The following is a 15,791-nucleotide window of genomic DNA, read 5'->3' as shown; positions in this document are numbered from 1 at the left end:
GTGATGAAACAAATATAGTAAAATGTTAATTGCAGTTTCTAAGTGGTAGGTATATGAGTATTCAGTGTAGAACTCTTTAATTTTTCTGTAAGTTTGCAAATATTCACAATAAAATGTTTGAGGAAAAGGCATTTTTTTCTTTTAGTGATAAAGACACAGAACCTGGGGCCAGTCTACACTAACTAGAGGTTTAATCTTAGACAAACTTACTTAACTTTTCTATGACCAGTTGCCTCATATAAAAAATAGGGATAGTAATAGTATTAAAGTCATAAGGTTGTGGGAATCAAATAAGTTTGTATTTAGAAAGTTCCTAGCATATAGTGTGATGGAAAAGTTTGTTAATTGAAATTTTAAAAATCATTTCATATACAGGGTTATGAATGGGAAAGCAGATTATTCTGATTTTTCTTGGACATTCAACCCTGAGAATGCAGAATTTTATTAAAACCAGATGACAGGTCTATATACCTTGAGGTATTAGTCATTTTCCTTCTAATCCAGGCATATTTCATCTCCTATTAAGAGGTAGTAGAATCATCAGGATAAATCAATAATATTTAATTTCTATTTTCATCTCCTTCAAAAAGTTCCACCTCCTTAAAGCATGTTCCCTGACCCCAAACTTAGAGTATACATAATATCTGGATATCGATATAAAAGCACGTAGTTACCTGGTCACACAAAAATCTAGTGATTTAGCGATTTTTAAAAAGAAGGCAGCGAATAGTAGTCATGTTCTCCAACAAAGGATGGGAAACCTTTAATTAATAGGTAGGTAAATTACTAATAAATTAGTAATTAATTAGTGTATTAATTAATAAGAGGTTAGACACCTTGATATCTGCAAGAAGCTTGTGTATCATATGTGTGGGGCCTTTTCAGTCTTTTAAAGAACCAGGCCTGTGGACAACAAATGGCAATTAAAATAAACAAAACAAACTGAAATCCGAGTTCTTACAAACACTAGATTAGTAAAAACAGGTGGCCTTTAATCATTGCACAACTGTTATTGAGCACCTATTGTGTACAGGCTCCGGTCTAGGTTCTGGGGATTTGGCAGTGAGATAGAAATCTCTGCCTGGGTGGAGTTCCCATTCTAGAGCCAGAGGCAGACAATAGATAGGAAATAAATTCAAGTGTGTGTGTGTGTGTGTGTGTGTGTGTGTGTGTGTGTGTGTAGATGGTGTTAAGTACTAAAGAACCAAGCAGGATCAGGAAAGGGAGTCAGGAAGAAAGCATGTTGCAATTTTAATAGGATTGTGAGTAACATTTGACTTGAAAGGAGGGAGGTGCAGGCATCTGGATTTCTGGGAAGTGCAAATGGGAGAGGATGTGGGAATGTCCTGAGGTGGGAGGATGCAGGGCTGCTGGCTCTAGTGTGGCTGGAATACACTGAGCACTGGGAAAAGGGGCAGGAGATGAGTCAGTGAGGATCAAGCCATGGCTCCTTGTGGCCAATGTAAGAATTGCAGCTTTTACTCTGAGTGAAATGGGAGCCATGGGAAGGATTTGGGCAGAAGACTGAGATCTTGGTATCATTTCAACGGGATCATTCTGGCTGGTGTGTTGAGAATAGTCTTGCTGGTGGTAGTGGACGGGATGGCAGGGGTGGAAGCAGGTTATGGCAATTTAAAAGTATGACCATGAGTTCTTTAATAATCTTCCCGTTAAGAGTTGGGAAGGTCCTATCCCCTTGAACCTGGTGGGCTTGTTTGTGACTGCTTCAACAGGGTAGATGTGAAGCTGAGCTCTGAGGCTAGGGTATAAAAGGCCATGAGACTTCTTCATTTACTAGAAAACTCTTTAGAGCCCTCCCTGCTGTAGAAGCTGTCTGAGGCAATCCTGCCCACAGTCCTGGCTTGTCCTTTTTTTCAGCCAACCCAGCTTGGACATGGTAGTGAGGACGCCATCTTGCAGGCAAATCCTCCTGGCTCAGCTGTTCTAGGTCCAGCTGATCGAGGCCCCAGATATCATGGAATAGGGAAGAGCTGTCTCCACTGAGTCTTTTCTGAATTCCTACCCAGTGGAATCCATGAGCATAACAAAATTGTTGTTTAATGCCATTCTGTTTTGGGATGGGTTGTCATTCCGTAATGAATAACTGGGACACAGGGAAAAGGCATGAGGCTCCCGTAACAATCAAGGTGAGAGGTAGTGGTAGCTGAGACCAGAGTGGTTGCTGTGGGGAGGTGAGGAGTGGTCAGATTCTGGATATCCTGTGAAGGTAGGATCATGAATTTGCTGACTCATTGAATACGGAAGGAAAAAGTCATGAACGATACCCAGGTTTTTGGTTTGAGCCACTGGAAGGTTAGAGTTGTCATTTGCTGAGATGGGAAAGACTATAAAGGAAACACGTTAGGGACAGAGGGAGGGAGTATCGGGGGCTCAGTAGAGGGAGTATCGGGGGCTCAGTTTTGGACATGTTAAGTTGGAGATGCCTTTGGTCATCCAAGCGAAAGATCAAGGAAGCAGTTGGAAATGACATATATATATATATATATATATATATATATATATACACACACACATACACATACATACACACACACATACACACAGCTGCACATATAAACATGTACATATAGTAATGAGACAAAGTCAGATCATCAGGAGAAATCTGCAGTTAGAAAAGAGAACGGGTACAAGGACTGAGCTTTGGGTCACTTTATTGTTCAAAGATCAAGGAGTTGAGGAAAACCAGGAATAGACACTGCAAAGGAACAGCTGATGATATAGGAGGGTCATAACCTGGAAGCCAAGAGAGAAAAGTGCTTGAAGGAGGAGGAGTAATTATTTGTGTCAAGTGCTGCTGACAGACCAAGTAAAATGAAGCCACCATTGGATGAGGGAATTCAAGGATTTAAGACTATCATTTATTGAGCACCTATTACATTCCAGGCATTGTACTGAACACTCTTACAATAGCAGTAGAGGGGTAACAGCTGCAGGCAGACTTTAATAGATAATAGCCACTATTTATCAAGTACCTACTACACATGTGATAGTTACTGGGAGCCTTACATACACTCTCTCATCTAATCTTCACCATTGCCTTGTGAGGTATGGACCAGAGCCGTGACGCTACTTCCCCAATGTGGCACAGCTAGTAGGGAGCAAAGCTAGCACTCATACCCAATTCTGCTGATGTCAAATCTTGTCTTCCTGCTATCATTCTTCCTTAAGTGGTTCCCTGGGAAATCCTGAGGGGTGCTGGGGTATGAAAAGCCACCAGGAAAGAAATATCTTCCTGGGGAGTTCATTTATACTCAAGGTTTTCAAGGAGGATATAAAAGTAGTTTTATAGTAAAATAAATATTGTTAAAATAGTATTATAAAGTGGGGTACAAAATTCTAATATAAATTTTTAAGTAAATTAATACCACATGTGGGCTTGTGGTCTGAGTCACTTTGGCTTATGTTTGGTTTTCTCTCCTTGGTAGATCAATTTATGAATCCCTTTACCCTGTCTTCTCTGGAAAGGCTGATTTGTTGATTTTTCTGAGCAGGGTGTGAGAGCTGAAGTTCTTAACCTGGGGATCTGAGAAAGTCATGGAACACATGAATCCTCTACATGGAAAATTCTGTAATACAGAAAGTATCTATCAGCTTCTCAAAGGATTTTTCACTTCCAAAAGGATAAGCTCCACATGGCAGAGAAAGAACCATCAGGTATAAGTTGTAGTTGACAGGATAATCATAATTTACACATAGCCTTTTCCTGGGCAACTTTTGAAGGCCCAGTTATACCACATCTAGAGAATAATAATGGTGACCAAGCTATATGAATGCATTGTCTAACAAAAGGTTTGTGTGTCACTTCCTACAAAGTCTGAGAGATGAAGTTTGAGCAGTGAAATGGTATCAGTTCTATGACATTTTGTCATCTAATATTTGAAATCAGGGTTGGTCAGAGAAATCTAGTACAACTGGTTGGGTCATAATTGTTCCTAAAACTTGCATACTCCAGGATCAAGTATTAATATAACAACTCAGGAAAATTAAGATGTAAGATACATCTATTGCTTTTAAAAAATATAAAGTAAGTCTAAATTAAGAAGATCCAAATTCCCTGAATCACTCTATTTATGACCTCTTATTTTTCTCATCCTATTTGCCTATAGTTCAGAGATTACAGATCTGTGACTGGTAGCAATGTCTCATTGAACTCTACACTATTGGAAATTTGAAGCATTAGATGCCAATACTTAAAAATCAGGATATTCTCTCTCCCTCCCACTCCATCTGGATTTCCAGTTTCTTTTGAAAATCATAATATCTGTCAACATAGGACTTGCTTTCTCTCATGGTGACAATGAGCTTTGTTCAGATAAACCCATGCTGACCACTTCCTGTCGTCCACACCAGGACTTACCAGCCTGCTGGGCGTTTGTAATCTTAACCTCTGTTGTAATCAAATGATCTTCAATGTGGCAAAACTTTTGGTTGAAGCAGGATTTAGAGGGAACTGTGATGGATGAAGTACATTGTGGAGAACAATTCTGAATACTTCTCTGAACTATGTTCATAGTGTTCGTTTGTTTGTTTCCAAAGGTTTAATCTAAATTGTGAATTACTGGGCCAATGACTTTCTTTCTAATATGGTGGCAACAACTTCTTCTCACATGAATTTACAGGTTGATATACTTTAGAATTCCAGTAAAACTACATTAGTTCAGGCCAGTTGAGACAAGGTGACAATACTTAGTAGAAAGATTAAATCAAGTGTATTTCAAAATAAATGTAGTAGATTTCTTGAGAGTAATTAGGTTAACGTCAATCTACCTCTACTTGTGTTTCTAAAGAGAATCATTTTCTAGGAAACTTTAACCAATAGATAAAATTAATTTATAATTGGCAGATATTAAATATACTCTAAGACACGTATTCATTTAGTTAACAAAACATCTGAACCAGAACACATACATGCTTCTTTGCCTGCTCTTTCTTCATAGATAAGGCAACAAACTACAGACCTCCTCAGATTGAATAATTACACTTCAGATTTGACAACATTCAAATGATTGTGCTTTTGTATAGTTGTTATTTGAGTTCATTGTATTTGGTTTTACCAGCCAGACACTCATCTTAAGCATAAAGTCCTTATGCAAAACACAAAATAAAACACAACAAAAGTGTAAAGCTTAGGGAAAGGCATCTTTGCCAAAGATTGATGGCCAAAACAAACTCTTTCCTCAAAATGAAAGCACTGAAAATGGTTGTAATGAGACTGTACAATGATTTTTCTAGGCATTTTAAAGAAATAGAATATACATGTGTTTACATGTTTATTGTTGCTTAGCAAACCACCACCATACTTAAAACAACAGTCATTTGTTTGCTTGGGACTTCCCTGGTGGCACAGTGGTTAAGAATCCGCCTGTCAATGCAGGGGACACGGGTACAAGCCCTGGTCTGGGAGGATCCCACATGCCGCGGAGCAACAAAGCCCGTGCACCACAACTCCTGAGCCTGTGCTCCAGAGCCCACGAGCCACAACTACTGAACCTGCGTGCCACAACTACTGAAGCCCGCGTGCCTAGAACCCATGCTCCACAACAAAGAGAAGCCACTGCAATGAGAGGCCCGCGCACCACAGCGAAGTGTATTTCCCACTCGCCGCAGCTAGGGAAAGCCTACGCACTGCAACGAAGACCCAATGCAGCCAAAAATAAATAAATAAATAAATAAATAAAGGTATTAAAAATAAAAAGTCTGATAAACAAACCCAGCTTAAAAAAAAAAACATTCATTTGTTTGCTTAAGAATCTGTAATTTGGGGCTTCCCTGGTGGCGCAGTGGTTAAGAATCTGCCTGTCAATGCAGGGGACACGGGTTCGAGCCCTGGTCCCGGAAGATCCCACATGCTGCAGAGCAACTAAGCCCATGCACCACAACTACTGAGCCTGAGCTCTAGAGCCCATGAGCCACAACTACTGAAGCCCGCGTACCTAGAGCCCATGCTTTGCAACAAGAGGAGCCACCGCAATGAGAAGCCCGCGCACTGCAAGGAAGAGCATCCCCCGCTCGCTGCAACTAGAGAAAACCCACGCGCAGCAACAAAGACCCAACACAGCCAAATAAATAAATTTATTAAAAAAAAAAAAAAGAATCTGTAATTTGGGCAGAGCCCTGTGGGGACAAGTCATGTATACTCCATGAAGTATAATTGGAACAGATAGACTCCAGGGCTGGAGGATCCACTTCTAAGATAGCTGACTCACACAGTTTACAAACTGGTGCTGCGTCTTGCCTAGGCGCACAGCAAGGATACTTGGTTTCTCTCTACTTGGGCTTCTCTTGAGCTGCTTGGGCTTCCTTCCAATGTGGTGGCTGGGTTCCAAGAGTGGTGTTCTACGAGGACTGTGTTCAAGCTTCAAGGTTTTTGGTAAAGACTCAGTTTGTTTAAGGTCCTCAAAGCAAAATGGCCTAAAACCAGTGACTAAGGGTCATGATAGTAAAGACAACTTCATCCATATCACAGAGGGGAAAACAGGCCCTTATCTGCCCTACTGCACTAAGAACTCAGCAGGGTTTCTTCTTTCTGGAACATACTTTTTAAGCCATAATTGAGGCTCTCAGTGGGAGCCAATTTCAACTGAGTAACACCTAAATATATCTGAGCAAATAGGTTCTGGATGGTCCCTCCTTCAGAAAGAGCTGTTGGAAAAGGCAGTAGCCTCCCTGATATGTCCTGATGTTCTTAGGGAAGCTTCAGTGTCCAAAGATATTCACAGTCTTGTAGGAGCACTTAGTAATGAACCTTTAGGATCCTGGCTCTTGTCCTTAGGAATGGTTGTAACCATTTAGCTAAGTCTCTAACCTCAGACACTAGAAGGTGGTTATAAAACCAAGATAAAAGTAGAGAGAGAGAGAGAATGGCTTTGACGGCATCTCTACCCAAATGAGAGACTTCAGGGTCAGAATGGTCCAGAGGGTGAGAAGGCCAGTGGCCAGTGTTACAGCCATTTTAGGGGCAAAGAGTGTCTTGAGTGGTAGTGGTCTGATTCGATACAGTGACGAATAGATGGTGGGTATTAGTATGATTCCCCTCGTGCAAAGAATGAGAGTTGAGTATTTTCTCTTCACATTATACTCATCTGGGAGAGGCCAGACCTGAGGTTTTTGGTAGACAATTCCAAGGCTAGGGCAATGCCTTTTGTCAAGAGGGGAACCTATTTGGGGGACCACAGCCTATTCACACACAACCCAGGCTCCAGAGTGCCCACCCCCCCACACACAACTCTTTCATTCCAGTGGACACACAAATTTCCTTCACTGAATGGCGGGCTGGCCCCCAGCCAGCCCCACCTGTGTCCTGTGATCTTAGAACAATCTCACTGCCCTACCTCCCCACCCCCAACCCCGGTTCTCCTGCACAGGTTCCTTGCCCAGCTTCTCATTTTGCAACGGTGAAGCTGCCTGTTTGGCTCTGCTAATCTGTTCCCAAGCAGGTGAACTCACCCCTGCTGTTCAGAGCAGAGGGCCTGGGCATCCAATGGGAAGCTGGCGATGGCCTGCCTGTTCGTAAGCAGCTTGCAGACCCGGCTCCCTGTTTGAATGAGCTGACAACATTTCTTGGGTTCCTCCTCCTCCTCCTCCTCCTCCTCAGTACATTCCCCTCAAACATTCTGTCAGAGCAGGAGCCAAAAATTTTAAAAAAAGTATCACATGGGAAAACAATTCAAAGTCTGTTCGGTTCCTGTGTGCAGCCTGTAACAATAAGCCGCACTTTCTGAAGTGTCTTAAAAAGGAATGCTTGTGATGTCAAGTTTCAAAGAAAGACTTTGGCCCCAAATCAAGCTGTAAGCTATGACAAGGCCCCACCAAACACCAAAAAGAAGTCCCCTTTTAATCAGAGAGGCATTCCTCATGTACCAGGGGAAAATGCCACTTACTCCACATAATCTCAGCAGCGTTTACTTTCACTTCCTTTATTTTTCCCCTATGAAGTATGGTGAATGTAGTCTGTTGTGATTTCCTGATAGACTGAAATTTAGCTGGAGAGTTTTAGCTTTCACAACTGTTTTCTCCAAAATGCTTGAGAGAAAACAAAAGTCTAGCAGGGATGTTTTTATGTTAAGAGTTTAAGGCTCTTGGATCTACGTGTGTCCTCTCTTGTACAGAGAAGAAATTCTCTCCTTAACCCACATCCAAACTTTTTAGTAGCCAAGCATTTGAAATTAGCTGAAGTGAAGAGTCAAAACACAGAAAACACTTCCTGCCAAGAACTTTCAGCTAGGACAGCTTCAAACAGCTTTACAACAAATATTGAAACGTTCAGGTCATTCAGAGTAAGGGGGAGAGATTGCCTCTTACCTGGGCTTCTTTCACCATCCCGTTCCTTGTGCAGTTTTTTCTGTGACAGTGGTCACTCTGATTGTGAAGTGTTCCATTGCAAACAGCACCACCTCCAGGATCAACCATTTGTGTGAAATTGATGGAAGCGGCAGGTTTTCCTCCAAAGGCTCTTGGCAAGCTTGTGTTTTGAAGCTGGTGAGGGAATGGGATAAAGCACTTCAGACTGAGTGCTTGAAGGAATCCTACCAATCAGGCTTTTCCAGAAGAAGAGCGACAGCCTATCTTTTGGGAAGATCTTTGAAACTAAAAACAAATGATTACCTTTACACTCTTCAAATCAGAATGTGGCCTCCATGGTAACAGAACTGCTCCTGAAACTACAAAGGAGATTGCCAGCTCCTTGCCTGGACTGAGGCAACCAGGAGGCTGCAAAGCCAGTGGCAAACTGCTAGGAGGCCAGCAGGGAGGTGGAGAATCTTTTAAAGACACACACACACACATGCCACTGTACACTCCCCAGGTGTCTCCTACGGAGGACACTCAGTGCCGAATTGACGTCTATCCCCTTCTCACCTCCCTCCTGCATCTAATTACATTTTTGTTTGTAAACCAAGGTCAAAGTCAACACTTCTTTTTGAGGTAAGATAACATTCAGAAGTGGTTGCCAGGGGCCACAGGGAGGAGAGATAGGAAACTACTGTTTAATGGGTACAAGTTTCTGTTGGAGAAGATGGAAAAAGTTGGGGCGACGGAGGACGGTGGTGATGATTGCCATGTGAATGCCACTGAACTATACACTTCAAAATGTTTAAAATGGTCAATTTTATGTAATGTATATTTTACCATTATACAAAAATGGCAAAAAAACAATTCAGAACCCACCTTATGTTAAAACCAGTGACATTGGGACTTCCCTGGTGGCTCAGTGGTTAGGAATCCACTTGCCAATGCAGGGGACACGGGTTTGAGCCTCGGTCTGGGAAGATCCCACATGCCGTGGAGCAACTAAGCCCGTGCGCCACAACTACTGAGCCTGCGTGCCACAACTACTGAAGCCCACGTGCCTAGAGTCCATGCTCCGCAACAAGAGAAGCCACCGCAATAAGAAGCCCATGTACTGCAACAAAGACCCAATGCAGCCAAAAATAAAATAAATAAATTAATTAATTAATTAAAAAAAATTTTCTTGGTGAAAATGAAAAACAACAACAACAACAAAAATAACAGTGACATCAATGAGAGTTACTGACTCATCCAGAATTCCGGTAAGACAGAAATCTGGGAGACAGGATATTTGGTTTCTCATTATGGCTGCATCACCTTGATCATGTGACCTTGGGAAAGCGATATTTCTCTCTTTTTGCCTCAGTTTCTCCAGCTATAAGATGAGATGAAACATTTTTTATGGGCTAACGTCTGATGCAGTAGTTTGTTACAGACATAGGTGTTGTGAGGCAGCATCCTAATCCTGACACCTCTGGTTTACTCATCAACTCTTATTCTCTCAATGCACCAGTCACCAGAGAGGTCTGTTTTCTCCTCTCACCATCTAAAGGCATTGTGGTGACATGGTTGGTTGGACAGTGTCAATCATTTACAGCCTGTTGAGTCCTCCCAGGCTCGCCCTCATGGTTCTCCTGAATGGAGGCTTCTTTAACATCAGGCACTTAGAAAAGAAACCCATTTATTGGGTCAGTAGGCACAAACAAGCAAGAAACACAACAAAGAGACAGACATAGTCCAGTTGTCAGAGCCTCATTTCCTGGCTCTCGGTTCTCTCGGGCAGGGTTTGTTTCCCCTCTAGGAAGATGTGGCAAACAGAGGAAGTGATCATAATGCCTCTCCCAAGCATGATTAGCCTGTGAAGGTGTCCTTTTCCCCCATCCCACAGAGACCTAGAGGAATAAAATAAGGTCTTGGGCCAAATGATGGAATTAATACCAAATGTGCCCTCCCTTTCATGTCTCAAGATGAGAATTTTTATTGCATTTCTCCCAACCTTTGTTATCAGAGCAGAACTTGTCTCTTCGGTGGCTGTTACAGTAGGATTTGGAAGTTGAACCTGTGTTGGCTTATTTCCTTCTAGACTTAACACAAAAAAGAGAAGAAAAGGGAAGAGGGGGCACTGATAACTGCCGGCATGACTGCCTCAGTTTAGAAAGACATACTGAAGACATGGTGTTATTTTGACTGAGCTTTACTGACCCGTACAAAGTTATTTTTTGAATAAGGATTTTGAGATAAAACTTATGAACCTTATATGTTTCCTCTCCTTCTCCTTTTTTCCCCCTCTTCTTCCCTCATCACTGTCCTCTTTTGAACTTCCTCTCATCCTTCTTCTTCCTCTTCATCTTATTCTTCTCATTTTTCTTTATCTTTTTCTTTTCTTTTTTTTTTTTTACAAGGGGGCAAAAACCACAAATAAAGAAAACATGTCAAGGGGAGGGGAGAGGGATAAATTAGGAGTTTGGGACTAAAGTATACACACTACTATATACAAAATAGTTAATCAACAAGGACCTACTCTATAGCACAGGGAACTATAGTCAATATCTTGTAATTACGTATAATGGAAGATAATGTAAAAAAGAATATGTATATTTATATGTACATGTATAACTGAATGACTTTGCTGTACACCTAAAACTAACACAACATTGTAAATCAACTGTATTTCGATAAATTTTTTTTTAAGAAAGAAATTAAAGCATGTCAAAATGCTGAAATCTTCTTTTTTTTCCCTTCCTAATCTCAATTGCCAAATTTAGGTAACCATACATTAACCTTCAGGGAGTATCTACTACATGTTCTCACTTTTGAAACTTGTCTACTTGCCATATTGGAATATGTGAATTTCTGTGTGCACAGAATCATCCTAACACTCCAACCATCTGGCATCAGGTACCGTGGATGTGTACAATCAGTGTACCTATTGTTTCATATCACCTCCAGTCAAAATAAGTGTGGAGGTCTGTTTGAGTGAGTGGTGGCTTTCAGTTTTAAGATATCAATTGCTATTAGTCTGAATGTTTGCATCCCCCCAACATTTACATGTTGAAATCCTGACTCCCAAAGGTAAAGCTATTAGGTGGTGAGGCTTTTGGGAGGCCACTTATAAGAGGACCAAGAAGCTCCCTTGGTCCTTCAGCCATGTGGGGTTACCTCGGAAAGGTGGCTGCTTAGGATGCAAACCCTCACCAGACACCAAATTTTCTAGTGCCTTGATCTTGGACTTCTCAGCCTCCAGAACTGTGAGGAATAAATTTCTGTTGTTTAACAGCTACTTAGTTTATGGTATTTTGTTACAGCAGCCCGAGTAGGCTAAAAACTTAATCAACACTAAAACACAAACTAAATATCGAGTATGATTCTGTGTCTCTGAATAACTAAATGTATTTCAGATCAACCAGTAAACTCAACAGATGTTTGAATAACTACTATATATTGGGCTATTTGCTCAGCCCTTTTACACAACAATGAAAAAGACTGTTGCAATCTCCACCCTCACAGGACCAAGAGCAGCACCTGCATATCTTCTACTTAAGAGATGTCTTAATTGAAGCAGCACTATTTACAATAGCCAGGACATGGAAGCAACCTAAGTGTCCATCGACAGATGAATGGATAAAGAAGATGTGGCACATATATACAATGGAATATTACTCAGCCATAAAACGAAATGAAATTGAGTTATTTGTAGTGAGGTGGATGGACCTAGAGTCTGTCATACAGAGTGAAGTAAGTCAGAAAGAGAAAAACAAATACCGTATGCTAACACATATATATGGAATCTAAAAAAAAAAAAAAAAAAAAAGGTTCTGAAGAACCTAGGGGCAGGACAGGAATAAAGACGCAGATGTAGAGAATGAACTTGAGGACACGGGGAGGGGGAAGGGTAAGCTGGGACGAAGTGGGAGAGTAGCATTGACATATATACACTACCAAATGTAAAATAGATAGCTAGTGGGAAGCAGCTGCATCGCACAGGGATGTCACCTTGGTGCTTTGTGACCACCTAGAGGGGTGGAATAGGGAGGGTAGGAGGGAGGCTCAAGAGGGAGGGGATATGGGGGTATATGTATACATATAGCTGATTCACTTTCTTACACAGCAGAAACTAACACAACATTGTAAAGCAAGTATACTCCAATGAAGACGTAAAAAATAAATAAATAAACCTGCCCATTAGTGTATTAGAGGCAAAGATCTAATTAGTTAATGATGACCTTGTGGTATTTCCTGAAGGGACGTTTTTTCTTGCCTAAATACCAGCTTCTAGGGGTAGACAAGAAAGGGGTGCTTAGAGGCTTGATAATGTGTTCTGAAAAAGCTCTGGGAACAACTTAGAGATGGAAAGTTGGCAGAAAATGGAGGAAACAAACAAAACAAATGGTCAGAATTGTACAATGTCTAGTAATCCATTAATTCTCAGTGATTCAATCTTTACTCATATAATAGAGGGTGATGCTGATGCAAAAACTAAAGTTCCAACAAGTTAGATGACTCTTCCAAAGCCACATGATTATGTGACAGAAGTATGTTTTTAATCTAGAATTTCTGGGTCCAGAGCAAGTCCCAGATATGATATCTCTCTTTCAGCTGTTATCTTGAAAATCATCAACCACCAAGAAGAAAAGAAAAACAGAAACTGTTATGATTTGGGAAATTTCATTGAATTGGCCAAATAATAAAAAATATTTTATTTTGCATTCCTAATCCATTAAAACCCTGTGATTTATTAAAAAGATGTAATGACATCGCAATATCTACTGGAATTTGATACTCTGGGATTCCTCTACAAGGAAGTACATTTCTCAAAGAATTCAGTCTGGAAAAATTCTCAGTATAGAGACAATTCAGTTCCAAAGCTTTTCTCATCCATAGTTTGTAAACACCACGACAGAAGGAGGCTAGATACCAACATTACAGATGTCAGATATTAGTCTGTTTTTTTTTTTCTATCAAGACATTCGCTAATAGGATGGCAATGCTATCTTAAGTTAGAAAAAAAAATAGTTATTGATTATTACCCCAATGTATGCAACAGTGGGATAATTCTGCTTTTCTTCATGGAATAATTCTCCAGGGACGAGTGTCACCCAAGCCCTTATAGTAGCAATTACCTTCAGAATGTCCCTTAGCAAAGAACAGGCAGCTTCTCCTACCAGTGGCTATCCCAACTCCTTGCTTATGAAACCAAACATCTATTAAAGAAACCCGAAAACCTTCAGGGCTCAGACTCTCAAAACATAGACTTGGTACTTCTAAGAAGTACTTGAAAGCCACTATTATAACTCTAGATACTTGGGGATGAGCTTCTTGAAGTCACTGTATTTTGGAGGCAGGGGAGAGCTACCCAATTTTGTTAACCTCTCAAGCATTTTTATTTCTGTCAACATGACTTTCTTTTTTTCCATAAGGGGTTCTTTGTATAAAAGCAATGAGGACTTACCTACTAGGTTTTTATTTTGAATTTTATTTATTTTTTTTATACAGCAGGTTCTTATTAGTTATTTTTTTTATACATATTAGTGTATATATGTCAATCCCAATCTACCAGTTCATCCCACCCACCACCCCACCCCCCTTTCCCCCTTTGGTGTCCATACATTTCTTTTTTCTACATCTGTGTCTCTATTTCTGCCTTGCAAACCCGATCATCTGTACCATTTTACTAGATTCCACATATGTGCGTTAATATACAATATTTGTTTTTCTCTTTCTGACTTACTTCACTCTGTATGACAGTCTCTAGGTCCACCCACGTCTCTACAGATGAACCAATTTCACTCCCTTTTATGGCTGAGTAATATTCCATTGTATATATGTACCACATCTTCTTTGTCCATTTGTCTGTCAATGGGCATTTAGGTTGCTTCCATGACCTGGCTATTGTAAGTAGTGCTGCAATGAACATTGGGGTGCATATGTCTTTTTGAATTATGGTTTTCTCTGGGTATATGTCCAGTAATGGGATTGCTGGGTCATATGGTAGTTCTATTTTTACTTTTTTAAGGAAACTCCATACTGTTCTACATAGTGGCTGTATCAATTTACATTCCCACCAACAGTGCAAGAGGGTTCCCTTTTCTCCACACCCTCTCCAGCATTTATTGTTTGTGGATTTTTTGATGATTGCCATTCTGACTGGTGTGAGGTGATACCTCATTGTAGTTTTGATTTGCATCTCTCTAACAATTAGTGATGTTAAGCATCTTTTCATGTGCTTCTTGGCCATCTGTATGTCTTCTTTGGAGAAATGTCAATTTAGGTCTTCTGCCCATTTTTTGATTGGGTTGTTTGTTTAATATTTAGCTGCATGAGCTGTTTATATATCTTGGAGATTAATCCTTTGTCCATTGATTCATTTGAAAATATTTTCTCCCATTCTGAGAGTTGCCTTTTCATCTTGTTTATAGCTTCCTTTGCTGTGCAAAACCTTTTAAGTTTCATTAGGTCCCATTTGTTTATTTTTGTTTTTATTTCCATTACTCTAGGAGATGGGTCAAAAAAGATCTTGCTGTGATTTATGTCAAAGAGTGTTCTTCCTATGTTTTCCTCTAAGAGTTTTACACTGTCTGGTTTTACATTTAGGTCTGTAATCCATTTTGAGTTTATTTTTGTGTCTGGTGTTAGGGAGTGTTCTAATTTCATTCTTTTACATGTAGCTGCCCAGTTTCCCCAGCACCACTTATTGAAGAGACTGTCTTTTCTCCATGGTATATCCTTGCCTCCTGTGTCATAGATTAGTTGACCATAGGTGGATGGGTTTATCCCTGGGCTTTCTATCCTGTTCCATTGATCTACATTTCTGTTTTTGTGCCAGTACCATATTGTCTTGATTACTGTAGCTTTGTAGTATAGTCTGAAGTCAGGGAGTCTGATTCCTCCAGCTCCATATTTTTCCCTCAAAACTGCTTTTGCTCTTCGGGGTCTTTTGTGTCTCCATATGAATTTTAAGATTTTTTGTTCCAGTTCTGTAAAAAATGCCATTGGTAATTTGATAGGGATTGCATTGAATCTGTAGATTGCTTTGGGTAGTATAGTCATTTTCACACTATTGATTCTTCCAATCCAAGAACATGGTATATCTCTCCATCAGTTTGTGTCATCTTTGATTTCTTTCATCAGTGTCTTATAGTTTTCTGAGTACAGGTCTTTTACCTCCTTAGGTAGGTTTATTCCTAGGTATTGGGGATTGCGTCCATAATTTCTCATACTGAACTTTCATTGTTAGTGTATAGGAATGCAAGAGATTTCTGTGCATTAATTTTGTATCCTGCAACTTTATGAAATTCATTGATTAGCTCTAGTAGTTTTCTGGTGGCATCTTTAGGATTATCATATCATCTGCAAACAGTGACAGCTTTACTTCTCCTTTTCCAACTTGTATTCCTTTTATTTCTTTTTCTTCTCTGATTGCTGTGGCTAAAACTTCCAATACTATGTTGAATAAGTGTGGTGAGAGTGGACATCCTTGTTTTGTT

The 15,791-nt window shown here is 40.3% G+C and overlaps 1 protein-coding gene across 6 annotated transcripts in view; it reads right to left on the bottom strand.

The window, feature by feature from the left end:
- SPTLC3 (serine palmitoyltransferase long chain base subunit 3) overlaps nucleotides 1-10,505 on the bottom strand; it is a 132,927-nt gene extending 122,422 nt beyond the window's left edge. The window contains exons 1-2 of one of the 6 annotated variants that reach the window (XM_082428606.1): nucleotides 8,626-10,505; nucleotides 8,323-8,496 (exon numbers count right to left, since the gene is read on the bottom strand). In XM_082428606.1, the coding sequence (XP_082284732.1) occupies nucleotides 8,323-8,496; nucleotides 8,626-8,805 (354 nt within the window). In that variant the 5' untranslated portion in view covers nucleotides 8,806-10,505. The remainder of the gene's footprint in view (nucleotides 1-8,322; nucleotides 8,497-8,625) is intronic. The other 5 variants (XM_082428603.1, XM_082428604.1, XM_082428605.1 and 2 more) reach the window with 5 other exon arrangements.
- Nucleotides 10,506-15,791: the final 5,286 nt, after the last annotated feature.

The sequence above is a fragment of the Balaenoptera physalus genome (assembly GCF_965194825.1).
Source record: "Balaenoptera physalus genome assembly, chromosome: 16".
In the NCBI taxonomy this organism is placed as follows: domain Eukaryota; kingdom Metazoa; phylum Chordata; class Mammalia; order Artiodactyla; family Balaenopteridae; genus Balaenoptera; species Balaenoptera physalus.
The sequence above is the reverse complement of the archived record's forward strand: the minus strand, read 5'-3'. Positions and strand labels throughout refer to the sequence as shown.